The 16,654-nt window shown below is 36.3% G+C and overlaps 2 protein-coding genes across 2 annotated transcripts in view; both read left to right on the forward strand.

The window, feature by feature from the left end:
* LOC148959245 (uncharacterized) overlaps positions 1–14,534 on the forward strand; it is a 73,250-nt gene extending 58,716 nt beyond the window's left edge. Inside the window, exons 24-35 of the mRNA XM_089110822.1 lie at positions 5,816–5,917; positions 7,842–7,964; positions 10,879–11,001; positions 11,169–11,291; positions 11,477–11,593; positions 11,761–11,883; positions 12,069–12,185; positions 12,353–12,475; positions 12,661–12,777; positions 12,945–13,369; positions 13,537–13,961; positions 14,129–14,534. Coding sequence (XP_088966948.1) covers positions 5,816–5,917; positions 7,842–7,964; positions 10,879–11,001; positions 11,169–11,291; positions 11,477–11,593; positions 11,761–11,883; positions 12,069–12,185; positions 12,353–12,475; positions 12,661–12,777; positions 12,945–13,081 — 1,205 coding nt within the window. The 3' untranslated portion in view covers positions 13,082–13,369; positions 13,537–13,961; positions 14,129–14,534. The remainder of the gene's footprint in view (positions 1–5,815; positions 5,918–7,841; positions 7,965–10,878; positions 11,002–11,168; positions 11,292–11,476; positions 11,594–11,760; positions 11,884–12,068; positions 12,186–12,352; positions 12,476–12,660; positions 12,778–12,944; positions 13,370–13,536; positions 13,962–14,128) is intronic.
* Positions 14,535–15,469: 935 nt separating this feature from the next.
* LOC148959247 (uncharacterized) lies at positions 15,470–16,105 on the forward strand. Its single transcript, XM_089110661.1, has 2 exons — positions 15,470–15,737; positions 15,905–16,105. The coding sequence occupies exons 1-2, from the start codon at positions 15,539–15,541 to the stop codon at positions 16,039–16,041; spliced, it is 336 nt and encodes a 111-aa protein (XP_088966787.1). The 5' UTR covers positions 15,470–15,538; the 3' UTR covers positions 16,042–16,105.
* The last annotated feature ends 549 nt before the right edge of the window (positions 16,106–16,654 follow it).

A 16,654-nucleotide genomic window follows, 5' to 3' on the forward strand; every position in this document is an offset into this window, starting at 1 on the left:
AGTTCTTATTTGATTATTTAGAACTAGCTAATATTGTATCAGGTATGTTGAAGGCCACAGAGAGGTTACAAAGGCCCTTGGGGTTGTTTTTAAAGAAATTAAGAGAGAAATTAAAGTTGTATGAGAGAAATTTTTTCATATTATTCACGAGATCAAGCAAAAGCGTGCGCACTAATGGACAGACACATTTAACGGTAACCAGTTCAATGCAGTGGACCAGACCTCTATTCTGTGCCCAAACCATTAAAACGACGGACTTGTTTTAAAAATCCAAGTTGGTTGCGACCCATAGATCTGAAAAGCGGAGAAGAAGGAAATATGGTGAACTTTGCGAACGCAATTTTGAATTATCGTGGACAATCGATTTTCTCATAGTGTAGTATAAGGAATTTGCTTTGTGTTCGATTTTTTTGAGTATAAATCGCAGTGCGGAAGGAGTAAAAAATTGCTAGGCATTAATACAGAAGGAATACAAAACACCAGCAGTCATCTAAAGATAGGTTGGACAGCCAGTTACATCTTCATAAATTACAATTCTTAAAAGTAAATTTCATAGTAAATAATCCCTAAACATATCAAACTTTTACAATTCGGATTGTGCCACAAAGGCCAGCATGCCATGATTTACTTTTCTTTTTTCTGAGCACACACAAATAAAAAATATGAAACTGATAGCAGAAGCAGACTAAGGCCCCGTTCACACGTCAACGGTTGCATTCCATTGGAACAAATAAATGAGCTGCTCAGACGGGAATGGAACAATCAAGTACCACTTTTTCTCCTCTTCACGCGGGAACACACTCGCTCCATTCCAATTTTTCTGTTAAAAATGAAACAAAGAGTTTATGAAGCTTTCCGTTTTTTGAACTACTTCACCTTTTCACACGGGAAAGGAACGGAGCGATGGCCTACTCTTCCACTTTTCGTATCACTAAGCGAAACGATTTAGAGTGTTCTCATGTGAACGCAACCCCTGAGGGTTCCACTTTTTGGAACAGAACGATATGGAACGGTGCGCAAATGTTCATCTTGAAGAAAAAAATATATATTTTTATAATTGGGCCTGCAGATAAGACCTAAATTTCAAAGTGGCCCTTCTTGAAATAAGGTTGGGCAAATGTGGCTTTAAATATATTTCAAAATAATATTTTGCAGTCATTATCTTTCGTGCACAAATTGGTTATCACAGCACCTTAGCATTAGGTATGTAAAAAAAGTTAACATACGCATTGAGGAAGTAACACTCCCGGATAATTAGACACACCCTGTATTCATGTTACGATTCGAATACTGCCATGGACATAACCTTATATATTTATTGCATTGACGTATTAGCTTACTTCCCGTTATCTTATTACGCGTAATTTTTTTAAAAGAAAGTAAGGTCCGATGCTGATAGGCAGTTTCTTAAAATTTCTGGCTATTTTGCTATCAAAAGTTTCTTACATGTTTCTTAAATTTCTTAAGTAATGAATTTTTAAACGTGCTTCGAAAGTGTAGTAGATAGTTCATTCGAATTCAGAGTTAAACTAACAAAATGATCAAGGAATTTTGTTTACCTATAATGACTAACTCTGTTGATATCTGTAAACCGTTAAGCTCAATTAACTTCATCATGTCAAGTTGAAGTTAAAACAAATTTTTAAATGGAAACTTCTTGAGTGTGGAATTTACTGAGAATGAATGCAAACTTCGTGTCAAGTGTAGTGTTGCAATATACAGTGATGTTCAATGTCAAGAGTGTTTTAAGTGTCAACTCGGAAAACTAAAACTGCAAATTATAAAAGTTTCTTAGCTTTTTTGATTTGGGTAGGGTTGTTTCTGAACTTTTGATATGTAATATAGGTACTTATTTCATTTTAGGTCAGTCTTGCGTTTATGCTTATATTTGTTCATGCTTCTATTTGATTAGGAAATATTAGCTTTTCGCGCTTTAGTTTTTCATGTTTTCCGGTATAGTAATATTTTACATGCCCTTTTGCTCTACAAAGTTCCCCCGCGTATCCTAATATATCTAACACCTCCTACTATTTCATTTACGTATTGCACGATAGATACCGACAATAACACCGGCAATTATTGATATTAGTTTGCTATATTGTAATGCTGTTATATAAAGTAGAGTACGGAGAAACAGTTAGTTAGTTAGTTAGTTAGAGAGAGAAGCGTGGTGCTTGCGAAAGGCCACTGCTATCAAACATGTAGACACTAACTCACACACACACAGAACGGTAATGGATGGAAAGGCTAAGAGAGGGCTGATGGCATTCAACCCGAGTGGCTTGTGAAAGCACTCGAGGTTTCGTTTCATATATATATAATTTAATGGCGTAACAGTGCTTGTGAAAGGCTGTTTAGTACCTAAGTTTCGATATTGTGTAAAAGTACGTCTTAGCTTTGGATTGAACAAAAGGAATTGATTTTGTGTGTCAAAACGTGTCGTTTATTCGCTCGGTCAATCGCTCAAACAACGAATGGTGTCAGAAGTTTTACAAATATATATACCAGTAGCAAATTTTACAATGGTGACAGGAGAAGTGGGATTATATGGTGCTGGAAACAGACCAGAACCCAGATTCACGAATCAGTTTAGGACATGTACCTCAAGATGGAAGGCGACGAACAACTGTTCACGAGACGACAGTTCGAACACCCTGCATACCATCCAGAGATGCATAGTCACACCCAGTAGCTGGCAAATATCTCAATCACAGGACTTGTCGATTTCTAGTTTACGGACACAAAATATTCATTGGACGTTTAATTATTTTTCATTAGATTCACTTTAAGAATCGAGGACGATTCAATTTCCTTGATAGGGAGGTATGTAATATAGGTACTTATTTCATTTTAGGTCAGTCTTGCGTTTATGCTTATATTTGTTCATGCTTCTATTTGATTAGGAAATATTAGCTTTTCGCGCTTTAGTTTTTCATGTTTTCCGGTATAGTAATATTTTACATGCCCTTTTGCTCTACAAAGTTCCCCCGCGTATCCTAATATATCTAACACCTCCTACTATTTCATTTACGTATTGCACGATAGATACCGACAATAACACCGGCAATTATTGATATTAGTTTGCTATATTGTAATGCTGTTATATAAAGTAGAGTACGGAGAAACAGTTAGTTAGTTAGTTAGTTAGAGAGAGAAGCGTGGTGCTTGCGAAAGGCCACTGCTATCAAACATGTAGACACTAACTCACACACACACAGAACGGTAATGGATGGAAAGGCTAAGAGAGGGCTGATGGCATTCAACCCGAGTGGCTTGTGAAAGCACTCGAGGTTTCGTTTCATATATATATAATTTAATGGCGTAACAGTGCTTGTGAAAGGCTGTTTAGTACCTAAGTTTCGATATTGTGTAAAAGTACGTCTTAGCTTTGGATTGAACAAAAGGAATTGATTTTGTGTGTCAAAACGTGTCGTTTATTCGCTCGGTCAATCGCTCAAACAACGAATGGTGTCAGAAGTTTTACAAATATATATACCAGCAGCAAATTTTACAGATAAATTGAGCCCACCGTTTCTATAACCTGTTTGTTATAAAAAAATGAGTGTAACAGAAGATAATATCGCATTACCATAAGATGCCGCTATGGCAACAACAGGATGTAGATAAACGTATAACCTGTATGTAAGTTGGCAAGTTAGATTTTGAGACATACATTGAGTATCCTGGGTACCAGAACCGCAAAAATTTAACGGCAGCAAAAGAATAATGAGAGCTGCGGAGGCGAAGGAGAGAGAAGAGGGAAGAAGAAAAGCGGCTCTGGTTCCATGAATTGCCAACCTCCTTCTCGTATTACAGTTAAACCAATCAGAATCCTAGATCCACGAAGTAGAATCTTCAGCGTGATTGGTCAATATCTCGCCACTCAGCTAATCACACTAATCATACAGAACATATATTACATTATGTGCTAATCATAAACTATGCCGTTTTTCTGTACGCTTCGGACAGGCAGTACTTGTAAAAGACTGCGCTGGGCCTTGTCACTGTACGCTTCGGACAGGTAGTACTTGAGAAAGACTGCGCTGGGCCTTGTCGCTGTACGCTTCGGACAGGCAGTACTTGTAAAAGACTGCGCTGGGCCTTGTCGCTGTACGCTTCGGACAGGCAGTACTTGTAAAAGACTGCGCTGGGCCTTGTCACTGTACGCTTCGGACAGGTAGTACTTGAGAAAGACTGCGCTGGGCCTTGTCACTGTACGCTTCGGACAGGTAGTACTTGAGAAAGACTGCGCTGGGTCTTGTCGCTGTACGCTTCAGACAGGCAGAAGATGATTTGCCACTCGCCAAATGTCGTCTTTCCTTGTAATTCTCTACGCGGACAAGGGCACTAACATTGGTTGCAAAAATGGGATGTTGGATGTCACGTTTTAATGATAATTCACCAAAACCCACTTAAGGTTTGCAGTGACGTACCAAGGCTGGTTGCATTTAACGCGCCTTTCTTCCAGAATAACATACTTGGAAAAAATATGGCCAGAATGAAAATATGTCATGCAGATCGTTTCCATAAGATGGCTTCTAACCACATTACAACAAAGGCATTAGTAAAATTACAGCTAAAACAACTTTTTATGCCCAAGTATCAACATACTTTGAGATACTGAACTGATCCAAATGCTAATTTCTTTGTGAATTCATGAAAAGTTTCAAAAGGGCGATCAATTGCAAAACTCTGTTTTGATTATATTTTTGGTGATTTTAGTTAGGCATGGCCAGACAAAACACGAGGTATGGTCATGATGATAAAAATTGGTACGGCTATTTGGGAAATCCTGCATTTTTGCCATGGCCAGCAATATGGAGAGCGTGTTTGTATTGTTTTGAAGTCAGATTTTAGAGTGGGAAGATTGAAAACTTGGGAGCCTTTTTAGAATTTTAAGAACAATAGACCTATAGAATAGTCTTGACACAGCACTTTTCAGATGGTCATTACCAGTGTGACGAATATTGCCCTAGCTACACTCGCGAAAGATCCATTTCTTATACTCAAGTAAATTAGAATATTGATAGAAATTTTGATTTTTTTGCAGATGGAAGTATATTTTCTAAATCCAAGGAAGCTTATTATTCATGTGCTGGTTATCTTGGTCCTCTCTCTTGAAAATCCCGTCAATGGTTTGCATGATTAATTTACTATTATGATTAATACTGATACATTTTCAATAAATAGAAAATGGTGTTGATTGCACATTTCTTGCTTGAGGTTTTTTATACTATTCGAGGGCAATTTTCTAAGAACTGTGCTGATTTTAAAAGTCAACATGCAACAATATTTTTTAAGGGTATGAGTCTAAAATTGTTCTTTATATCATTCTTATGAATAAAAATATGGAGATTTTGTACGAACTGAGAAAGAAACATACAAACGAAGTACAAGTTTGTTATGTGAACGAAAAGCTTTCTTGGGGAAAGTCACGCTTGTCTTTTTTGCTCAAAAAACACAGATTGAGTAATGTCGACAATATTCCAGCCTGGCTATTATTCTCAATTGCTTTTTTTAATTTTAATTGATTCTTGCAGTAGTCCGGCTGCTTTTGTCAATGCAAAGAGTTACATATTTGTGTTTGTTGGCAATTGTTCCTGTGCAATTTTGCGGCCCTGTTCAAACATCCTAGCCCTGCATTTCTGATTTGGACCAACTTCTAAAGAGTCTATTTGTACCTAAGATTCTCAAATCATTGCTTTGGCTTCTACTAAGTAATTCAAAACAGACAAATTTTTGTAAGTTGTTTGAAATTTAACTATACCTCTATCATTCTATTTCATGGATATGCTTTCTTGTTCTGTACACTCAGGTCAAAGCTGCTCTCCTCCTTGCAGCTCTCAAGGAGGGACTTGCATTTCTGGAGCTTGCAATTGCCGCGCAGGATATATAGGAAATGGATTTACCTGCTATGGTTTGTTTACATTGAGCTGTATCTAAATTTACTTGTTGCATTGACTTTTGTTCGGTAAAATTGGAAAAGCGTAGCTTTTTAATGTAGTGAAATGGCTAATGATTTTAATATAAACAGAAATATATACCTTTTACAATAGTAATTCTATTTTACATTTGCAAAAGTTATGCTAATAAGGAACATTTGTCATTTATGAGCTACTAACACAAAAAAATGCCGAATTGGGAAGTATGGCCATTAGAGACTCCACTTTTTTTGGGTCAAAGTCAGTGGCGTGGTGACTCAAAATTGGCTAGAGAGGCACCAACCTTTTTCGGCGCCTTTTAAAGCTAAGTCCATGGTACAACTCCACCAGGGGCGTGAAATGTGATTGATAATAAGGGGGCACAACGTAAACATTGTTAAGGGGCCTCACGAAGGCCGCCACCACAGTTGGCGGGAAGAAAAATTTTTGAAAATATAACATTATATGGACTGCCGGAAACTGCATCTAAAATCATTTCAACATCGATTAGGATTGAAAAAAGATCCTAGGCAGTATTCATAAACTTTCTTTATCATAATGACATAAAGTTTAGATGGTATATGGGTTTAATGTAGGGCGCCACCATGTTTAACGGCAAGAAAAATTTTAAAAATATGACGACGCTCTTGAAACTCTACAAAGCCATCTAAAATATTTACAACACCGGTTTAGAAACCAGGAAGATTCATGGAAATGTTCATAAATATTTCTGTATCATTACGCCAAAAATTTCAAAATCTTAAAGGATTTAGTGAAAGCAAAAAAATTTGAGACTCTATCTTTCTAGGAATGACCGGAAACTGCACTGGAAAAATCTACAAATTTCATGGCTTTAGGCCTAATGGAGATTTAAGAAAATATTCACTAGCTTATTTTTATCATTATGTACCATACTTATCTGTTTGCATTTGAAAAGACCGCGACATGAAGACGTTAAAGATATTGCAAAGTTTTAGGAACACGTTTAATAACAAAACATGAGCATAAGAATATCAACCGAAGAACAATTCTATTAAAAGTACAAGGCAAAGTATCTTTGTAAAGTTGAAGCATTTTGTGAAAAATCTGATCGTTGAAATTTCCTATAGCATTTAAGTATCATTTCCAACTTCAGTGAGGTCAAGTAAGTCAGTGGGTTGCTTACGGATGTTCGGTAACTTATAGTGGGCTGCCAAGGGATGTTGCGATGCCATCCCTACCCTCGGTCCCAGATCGTCAAGGGCTGCGGAGGAATAAAGAAAGAGACGAGAGAAAGAAATCCTCATATCGAAATATGCGCCTCTTCAGAGCTCGGCTATTTCAAGTGGCTTTCTTCGTTCACATTTATTTTTCACGTAATTTTGGCGACCCTTGAAGAGTTGAATCGCCTTCGGCGCCCCCTGATTTCTGGTCACTGGATGAGCATGTTTCCCCTGGCCCTCCGGCCACCATGCCACTGGTCAGAGTGTGTAACTGAGAAAATATAGCCTGTGGTAACCAGGTATCTTTTCCAGAAAAATGAAAAATTGTCATTCATTTAGTATATATGAATACAGGGAGATAGAGTCTGCATTGGAACAAAGGTAAGGTTATGGTTTGATTTGGACTGTTTTCTTGACTAAAATTTGGAATGGAACTTTTTAACAGATGATCTTAACTTGATGATAACAAGCTTTGCCGTTATAATTCTTGTTAAAAATAATAATTTAAGAGAGATTTAATATCTGTTTACACTGAATCGCGATTAAAGGAGAGGGTATTCCAGAATATGCCGAGTCATGATTTTTGTGCTGCAATGCTTTTTGGTGGCCCTGTCACTTTGACTGATACAGAGCAGCTTCTTTTTCTGTGCTTCAATCTTTCTCTTTTAAATTTAGTTGATTTAAAATAGATAAAAACATATTGCTTTGCTGCTTCTAGATTTTGACGAATGTACATTAGGAACGCATAACTGTGATTCAGATGCTACATGCACAAATACTAAAGGCTCATTCACCTGTGCTTGCAATGTTGGTTATACCGGACCTGGGACATCATGTACAGGTAAGTGCTGTTTTAAGGTTTATTGTTCTTAAACGAATTTCAAAATCTACGTAGATTTTGGAGACGTTTTTAATAAAACTGAACAGATAATTTGTGTGTAATCTATTGTGCCCTCCTTATGATATTTGCATTTTAATTTATGATAGATGCCTCTTTGTTGCTTCTAGATATAGACGAATGTACATTAGGAACGCATAACTGTGATTCAAATGCTGCATGCACAAATACTAAAGGCTCATTCACCTGTGCTTGCAATGTTGGTTATACCGGACCTGGGACATCATGTACAGGTAAGTGCTGTTTTAAGGTTTATTGTTCTTAAAAGAATTTCAAAATCTACGTAGATTTTGGAGACGTTTTTAATAAAACTGAACAGATAATTTGTGTGTAATCTATTGTGCCCTCCTTATAATATTTGCATTTTAATTTATGATAGATGCCTCTTTGTTGCTTCTAGATATAGACGAATGTACATTAGGAACGCATAACTGTGATTCAGATGCTACATGCACAAATACTAAAGGCTCATTCACCTGTGCTTGCAATGTTGGTTATACCGGACCTGGGACATCATGTACAGGTAAGTGCTGTTTTAAGGTTTATTGTTCTTAAACGAATTTCAAAATCTACGTAGATTTTGGAGACGTTTTTAATAAAACTGAACAGATAATTTGTGTGTAATCTATTGTGCCCTCCTTATGATATTTGCATTTTAATTTATGATAGATGCCTCTTTGTTGCTTCTAGATATAGACGAATGTACATTAGGGACGCATAACTGTGATTCAAATGCTGCATGCACAAATACTAAAGGCTCATTCACCTGTGCTTGCAATGTTGGTTATACCGGACCTGGGACATCATGTACAGGTAAGTGCTGTTTTAAGGTTTATTGTTCTTAAAAGAATTTCAAAATCTACGTAGATTTTGGAGACGTTTTTAATAAAACTGAACAGATAATTTGTGTGTAATCTATTGTGCCCTCCTTATAATATTTGCATTTTAATTTATGATAGATGCCTCTTTGTTGCTTCTAGATATAGACGAATGTACATTAGGAACGCATAACTGTGATTCAAATGCTGCATGCACAAATACTAAAGGCTCATTCACCTGTGCTTGCAATGTTGGTTATACCGGACCTGGGACATCATGTACAGGTAAGTGCTGTTTTAAGGTTTATTGTTCTTAAACGAATTTCAAAATCTACGTAGATTTTGGAGACGTTTTTAATAAAACTGAACAGATAATTTGTGTGTAATCTATTGTGCCCTCCTTATGATATTTGCATTTTAATTTATGATAGATGCCTCTTTGTTGCTTCTAGATATAGACGAATGTACATTAGGGACGCATAACTGTGATTCAAATGCTGCATGCACAAATACTGCAGGCTCATTCTTCTGCTCTTGCAATGTTGGTTATACCGGACCTGGGACATCATGCATAGGTATGTCATTCTAACAGTCAGTGGCGTAGCGTCTATGTATGCTACGCTTGCGGCGCAAGCGTAAAAATTTATAGACAAATTCTAAAATTCTTGCAACACTTTCAATGCATAACAATTTCCGCAATAAACGGCTTCTCTTTCTTGTCATGAGCAGCATGCGGTGAACTCTAGCGCCAACAGGCCAATTGGCCCCAATTGGCTATTTTTCCAAGTAAACAGATCGCTAAAAATTATGAAATTCGAAAAATCTGAAAAACTGAAGCCCCTCCACATCACTTTTTTTGCCTGTCCAAAATAAGAGAAACATGTGATGCTCTAGTGCAGCTTCAGTGCAACCCGAGAGAAGCTTCTGAGAGAAGTGAGAATTTTCCGGACTGGAGCTTGCGGTCGGCCTGAGCGCAAGCCTTCCCAAATATTTGATAATCCACAACATTTTTCTACCTAGAAGCTGCTTTTTGCGAATACTCTTTGCGTGATACATCATTTCAAATCCAATTATTTTCCTTTCTTTACTTTGTGACTGTTGAAAAGAGAAAAAGTTTCGTCAAAGTGGGGTCAGAGTCTATTTGTCATGATCCGCATTCCGTAATTCAAGTCAAAAGGCTTGCCAGTATTAGTCAGAATTTACGGACCAGGGCATGCGGTAGACCTGAGCGCAAGCCTTGCCAAATACATGATGATTTGCCGGGACTAACTTTCTGAAACTTTACACATGGAAGCATCTTCAATTCTAACAACTCTCACAGCTCACTATTTTCATCTTAGTTAACTATGAGAGTAAAAAATGAGCAGAAACTGTTGCTCCTGTTCGCTTAGGCTCTGTAGTGTGTTAACAATTTCGCAATGTGGAGAGCTCCTTCTTGCGGGAATCCCCAGCTTCGTTATAGCATGAAAAATTCTTACATTAGGTGGGCATTAGGTGATGCCTTTTCTTGAGGAATATGAATAAGAATAAAATCTTTTGCGAAGCAGTTTTAGCACTTGGAGTTATTCTGAAAAGTCTTGCTAAACAATTGAGCTTTTTTCAAAAACTTTCGCATGGGTGATAATTTTTCCCTTGGCCCCCCTTCACTTTCCAACCTCTGTCGGAGCCTCTGATGCTAAGAATAGACACCTTGATTGATTAGAATTAGAGTACAAATTATTTGTTACTTTCAAAATCAAAATTTATTATCACGATTATCATTAATTACCGCTTGTATTTTTTAGAAACTGAAATTACCATTACATTTATTCAACATAGCCGTATATTTTATGTTACCGCATGCCTAAGTTCTGCGCTCACGCTACGCCACTGCTAACAGTTGTTCTAAGAGTAATCGGTTTTAAGCGAATTTCAAATTCTACGCAGATTTAAGAAACCTTTTTTTATTAAAATGAGCTAATGGTTTTTGTATGATCTACGGTGCCATTTTTAGGATTGTTGCATTATAATTGATGATACGTGCTCTTTGTTGCTTCTAGATATAAACGAGTGTACATTAGGGACGCATAACTGTGATTCAAATGCTGCATGCACAAATAATACAGACTCGTTCATTTGTGCTTGCAATAGTGGCTATACCGGACCTGGGACATCATGTACAGGTATGTGCTGTTTTAAGGTTAATTGGTCTTAAACCAATTTCAAATTCTACGTAGACTTTAGAGATGTTTTTAATAAAACTGAACAGATAATTTGTGTGTAATCTATTGTGCCTTCCTTATGATATTTGCATTTTAATTGATGATACATGCCTCTTTGTTGCTTTTAGATATAGACGAATGTGCAAGGGGGACGCATAACTGTGATTCAAATGCTGCATGTACAAATACTGCAGGCTCATTCACCTGTGCTTGCAATGTTGGTTATACCGGAAATGGGACATTATGTACAGGTACTTCATTCTAACGGTTGCTTTGTTTTTATTTTGTTTTAAACGAATTTCAAATTACATTTGGATTGTAGAAACGTTTTTAACTAAAAATAACCGAAATGATGTGTCGCTTCTACTGTGCCTTTTATTCAAAATTATTGCTCTTCAATTGCTAATGCGTACCTTTTTGTTGCTTTTGAATATAGCCCAGTGCATCGCAGGAATGCATAACTGTGATTCCAATGCTGTATGCATAAATAATACAGGCTCGTTCATTTGTGCTTGCAATAGTGGTTTTACCGGACCTGGGACATCATGTACAGGTATGTGCTGTTTTAAAGTTAATTGGTCTTAAACGAATTTAAAATTCTACGTAGACTTTAAAGACGTTTTTAATAAAACTGAACAGGTAATTTTTGTGTAATCTACTGTCCATTGCTTAGGATATTTGCATTTTAATTGATGATACATGCCTCTTTGTTGCTTTTAGATATAGACGAATGTGCAAGGGGGACGCATAACTGTGATTCAAATGCTGCATGTACAAATACTGCAGGCTCATTCACCTGTGCTTGCAATGTTGGTTATACCGGAAATGGGACATTATGTACAGGTACTTCATTCTAATGGTTGCTTTGTTTTTATTTTGTTTTAAACGAATTTCAAATTACATATGGATTGTAGAAACGTTTTTAACTAAAAATAACCGAAATGATGTGTCGCTTCTACTGTGCCTTTTATTCAAAATTATTGCTCTTCAATTGCTAATGCGTACCTTTTTGTTGCTTTTGAATATAGCCCAGTGCATCGCAGGAATGCATAACTGTGATTCCAATGCTGTATGCATAAATAATACAGGCTCGTTCATTTGTGCTTGCAATAGTGGTTTTACCGGACCTGGGACATCATGTACAGGTATGTGCTGTTTTAAAGTTAATTGGTCTTAAACGAATTTAAAATTCTACGTAGACTTTAAAGACGTTTTTAATAAAACTGAACAGGTAATTTGTGTGTAATCTACTGTCCATTGCTTAGGATATTTGCATTTTAATTGATGATACATGCCTCTTTGTTGCTTTTAGATATAGACGAATGTGCAAGGGGGACGCATAACTGTGATTCAAATGCTGCATGTACAAATACTGCAGGCTCATTCACCTGTGCTTGCAATGTTGGTTATACCGGAAATGGGACATTATGTACAGGTACTTCATTCTAATGGTTGCTTTGTTTTTATTTTGTTTTAAACGAATTTCAAATTACATTTGGATTGTAGAAACGTTTTTAACTAAAAATAACCGAAATGATGTGTCGCTTCTACTGTGCCTTTTATTCAAAATTATTGCTCTTCAATTGCTAATGCGTACCTTTTTGTTGCTTTTGAATATAGCCCAATGCATCGCAGGAATGCATAACTGTGATTCCAATGCTGTGTGCATAAATAATACAGGCTCGTTCATTTGTGCTTGCAATAGTGGTTTTACCGGACCTGGGACATCATGTACAGGTATGTGCTGTTTTAAAGTTAATTGGTCTTAAACGAATTTAAAATTCTACGTAGACTTTAAAGACGTTTTTAATAAAACTGAACAGGTAATTTGTGTGTAATCTACTGTGCATTGCTTAGGATATTTGCATTTTAATTGATGATACATGCCTTTTTGTTGCTTTTAGATATAGACGAATGTGCAAGGGGGACGCATAACTGTGATTCAAATGCTGCATGTACAAATACTTCAGGCTCATTCACCTGTGCTTGCAATGTTGGTTATACCGGAAATGGGACATCATGTACAGGTACTTCATTCTAATGGTTGCTTTATTTTTATTTTGTTTTAAACGAATTTCAAATTACATTTGGATTGTAGAAACGTTTTTAACTAAAAATAACCGAAATGATATGTCGCTTCTACTGTGCCTTTTATTTAAAATTATTGCTCTTCAATTGCTAATGCGTACCTTTTTGTTGCTTTTGAATATAGCCCAATGCATCGCAGGAATGCATAACTGTGATTCCAATGCTGTATGCATAAATAATACAGGCTCGTTCATTTGTGCTTGCAATAGTGGTTTTACCGGACCTGGGACATCATGTACAGGTATGTGCTGTTTTAAAGTTAATTGGTCTTAAACGAATTTAAAATTCTACGTAGACTTTAAAGACGTTTTTAATAAAACTGAACAGGTAATTTGTGTGTAATCTACTGTGCATTGCTTAGGATATTTGCATTTTAATTGATGATACATGCCTTTTTGTTGCTTTTAGATATAGACGAATGTGCAAGGGGGACGCATAACTGTGATTCAAATGCTGCATGTACAAATACTTCAGGCTCATTCACCTGTGCTTGCAATGTTGGTTATACCGGAAATGGGACATCATGTACAGGTACTTCATTCTAATGGTTGCTTTGTTTTTATTTTGTTTTAAACGAATTTCAAATTACATTTGGATTGTAGAAACGTTTTTAACTAAAAATAACCGAAATGATGTGTCGCTTCTACTGTGCCTTTTATTCAAAATTATTGCTCTTCAATTGCTAATGCGTACCTTTTTGTTGCTTTTGAATATAGCCCAGTGCATCGCAGGAATGCATAACTGTGATTCCAATGCTGTATGCATAAATAATACAGGCTCGTTCATTTGTGCTTGCAATAGTGGTTTTACCGGACCTGGGACATCATGTACAGGTATGTGCTGTTTTAAAGTTAATTGGTCTTAAACGAACTTAAAATTCTACGTAGACTTTAAAGACGTTTTTAATAAAACTGAACAGGTAATTTGTGTGTAATCTACTGTGCATTGCTTAGGATATTTGCATTTTAATTGATGATACATGCCTTTTTGTTGCTTTTAGATATAGACGAATGTGCAAGGGGGACGCATAACTGTGATTCAAATGCTGCATGTACAAATACTTCAGGCTCATTCACCTGTGCTTGCAATGTTGGTTATACCGGAAATGGGACATTATGTACAGGTACTTCATTCTAATGGTTGCTTTGTTTTTATTTTGTTTTAAACGAATTTCAAATTACATTTGGATTGTAGAAACGTTTTTAACTAAAAATAACCGAAATGATGTGTCGCTTCTACTGTGCCTTTTATTCAAAATTATTGCTCTTCAATTGCTAATGCGTACCTTTTTGTTGCTTTTGAATATAGCCCAGTGCATCGCAGGAATGCATAACTGTGATTCCAATGCTGTATGCATAAATAATACAGGCTCGTTCATTTGTGCTTGCAATAGTGGTTTTACCGGACCTGGGACATCATGTACAGGTATGTGCTGTTTTAAAGTTAATTGGTCTTAAACGAATTTAAAATTCTACGTAGACTTTAAAGACGTTTTTAATAAAACTGAACAGGTAATTTGTGTGTAATCTACTGTCCATTGCTTAGGATATTTGCATTTTAATTGATGATACATGCCTCTTTGTTGCTTTTAGATATAGACGAATGTGCAAGGGGGACGCATAACTGTGATTCAAATGCTGCATGTACAAATACTTCAGGCTCATTCACCTGTGCTTGCAATGTTGGTTATACCGGAAATGGGACATCATGTACAGGTACTTCATTCTAATGGTTGCTTTGTTTTTATTTTGTTTTAAACGAATTTCAAATTACATTTGGATTGTAGAAACGTTTTTAACTAAAAATAACCGAAATGATATGTCGCTTCTACTGTGCCTTTTATTTAAAATTATTGCTCTTCAATTGCTAATGCGTACCTTTTTGTTGCTTTTGAATATAGCCCAATGCATCGCAGGAATGCATAACTGTCATTCCAATGCTGTATGCATAAATGATACAGGCTCGTTCATTTGTGCTTGCAATAGTGGTTTTACCGGACCTGGGACATCATGTACAGGTATGTGCTGTTTTAAAGTTAATTGGTCTTAAACGAATTTAAAATTCTACGTAGACTTTAAAGACGTTTTTAATAAAACTGAACAGGTAATTTGTGTGTAATCTACTGTGCATTGCTTAGGATATTTGCATTTTAATTGATGATACATGCCTTTTTGTTGCTTTTAGATATTGACGAATGTGCAAGGGGGACGCATAACTGTGATTCAAATGCTGCATGTACAAATACTTCAGGCTCATTCACCTGTGCTTGCAATGTTGGTTATACCGGAAATGGGACATCATGTACAGGTACTTCATTCTAATGGTTGCTTTGTTTTTATTTTGTTTTAAACGAATTTCAAATTACATTTGGATTGTAGAAACGTTTTTAACTAAAAATAACCGAAATGATATGTCGCTTCTACTGTGCCTTTTATTTAAAATTATTGCTCTTCAATTGCTAATGCGTACCTTTTTGTTGCTTTTAAATATAGCCCAATGCATCGCAGGAATGCATAACTGTGATTCCAATGCTGTATGCATAAATGATACAGGCTCGTTCATTTGTGCTTGCAATAGTGGTTTTACCGGACCTGGGACATCATGTACAGGTATGTGCTGTTTTAAAGTTAATTGGTCTTAAACGAATTTAAAATTCTACGTAGACTTTAAAGACGTTTTTAATAAAACTGAACAGGTAATTTGTGTGTAATCTACTGTGCATTGCTTAGGATATTTGCATTTTAATTGATGATACATGCCTTTTTGTTGCTTTTAGATATAGACGAATGTGCAAGGGGGACGCATAACTGTGATTCAAATGCTGCATGTACAAATACTTCAGGCTCATTCACCTGTGCTTGCAATGTTGGTTATACCGGAAATGGGACATCATGTACAGGTACTTCATTCTAATGGTTGCTTTGTTTTTATTTTGTTTTAAACGAATTTCAAATTACATTTGGATTGTAGAAACGTTTTTAACTAAAAATAACCGAAATGATATGTCCCTTCTACTGTGCCTTTTATTTAAAATTATTGCTCTTCAATTGCTAATGCGTACCTTTTTGTTGCTTTTGAATATAGCCCAGTGCATCGCAGGAATGCATAACTGTCATTCCAATGCTGTATGCATAAATAATACAGGCTCGTTCATTTGTGCTTGCAATAGTGGTTTTACCGGAACTGGGACATCATGTACAGGTATGTGCTGTTTTAAAGTTAATTGGTCTTAAACGAATTTAAAATTCTACGTAGACTTTAAAGACGTTTTTAATAAAACTGAACAGGTAATTTGTGTGTAATCTACTGTGCATTGCTTAGGATATTTGCATTTTAATTGATGATACATGCCTTTTTGTTGCTTTTAGATATAGACGAATGTGCAAGGGGGACGCATAACTGTGATTCAAATGCTGCATGTACAAATACTTCAGGCTCATTCACCTGTGCTTGCAATGTTGGTTATACCGGAAATGGGACATCATGTACAGGTACTTCATTCTAATGGTTGCTTTGTTTTTATTTT

The sequence above is a fragment of the Rhopilema esculentum genome, chromosome 10 (assembly GCF_057945365.1).
Source record: "Rhopilema esculentum isolate cy_ngs chromosome 10, ASM5794536v1, whole genome shotgun sequence".
NCBI classification, from domain to species: domain Eukaryota; kingdom Metazoa; phylum Cnidaria; class Scyphozoa; order Rhizostomeae; family Rhizostomatidae; genus Rhopilema; species Rhopilema esculentum.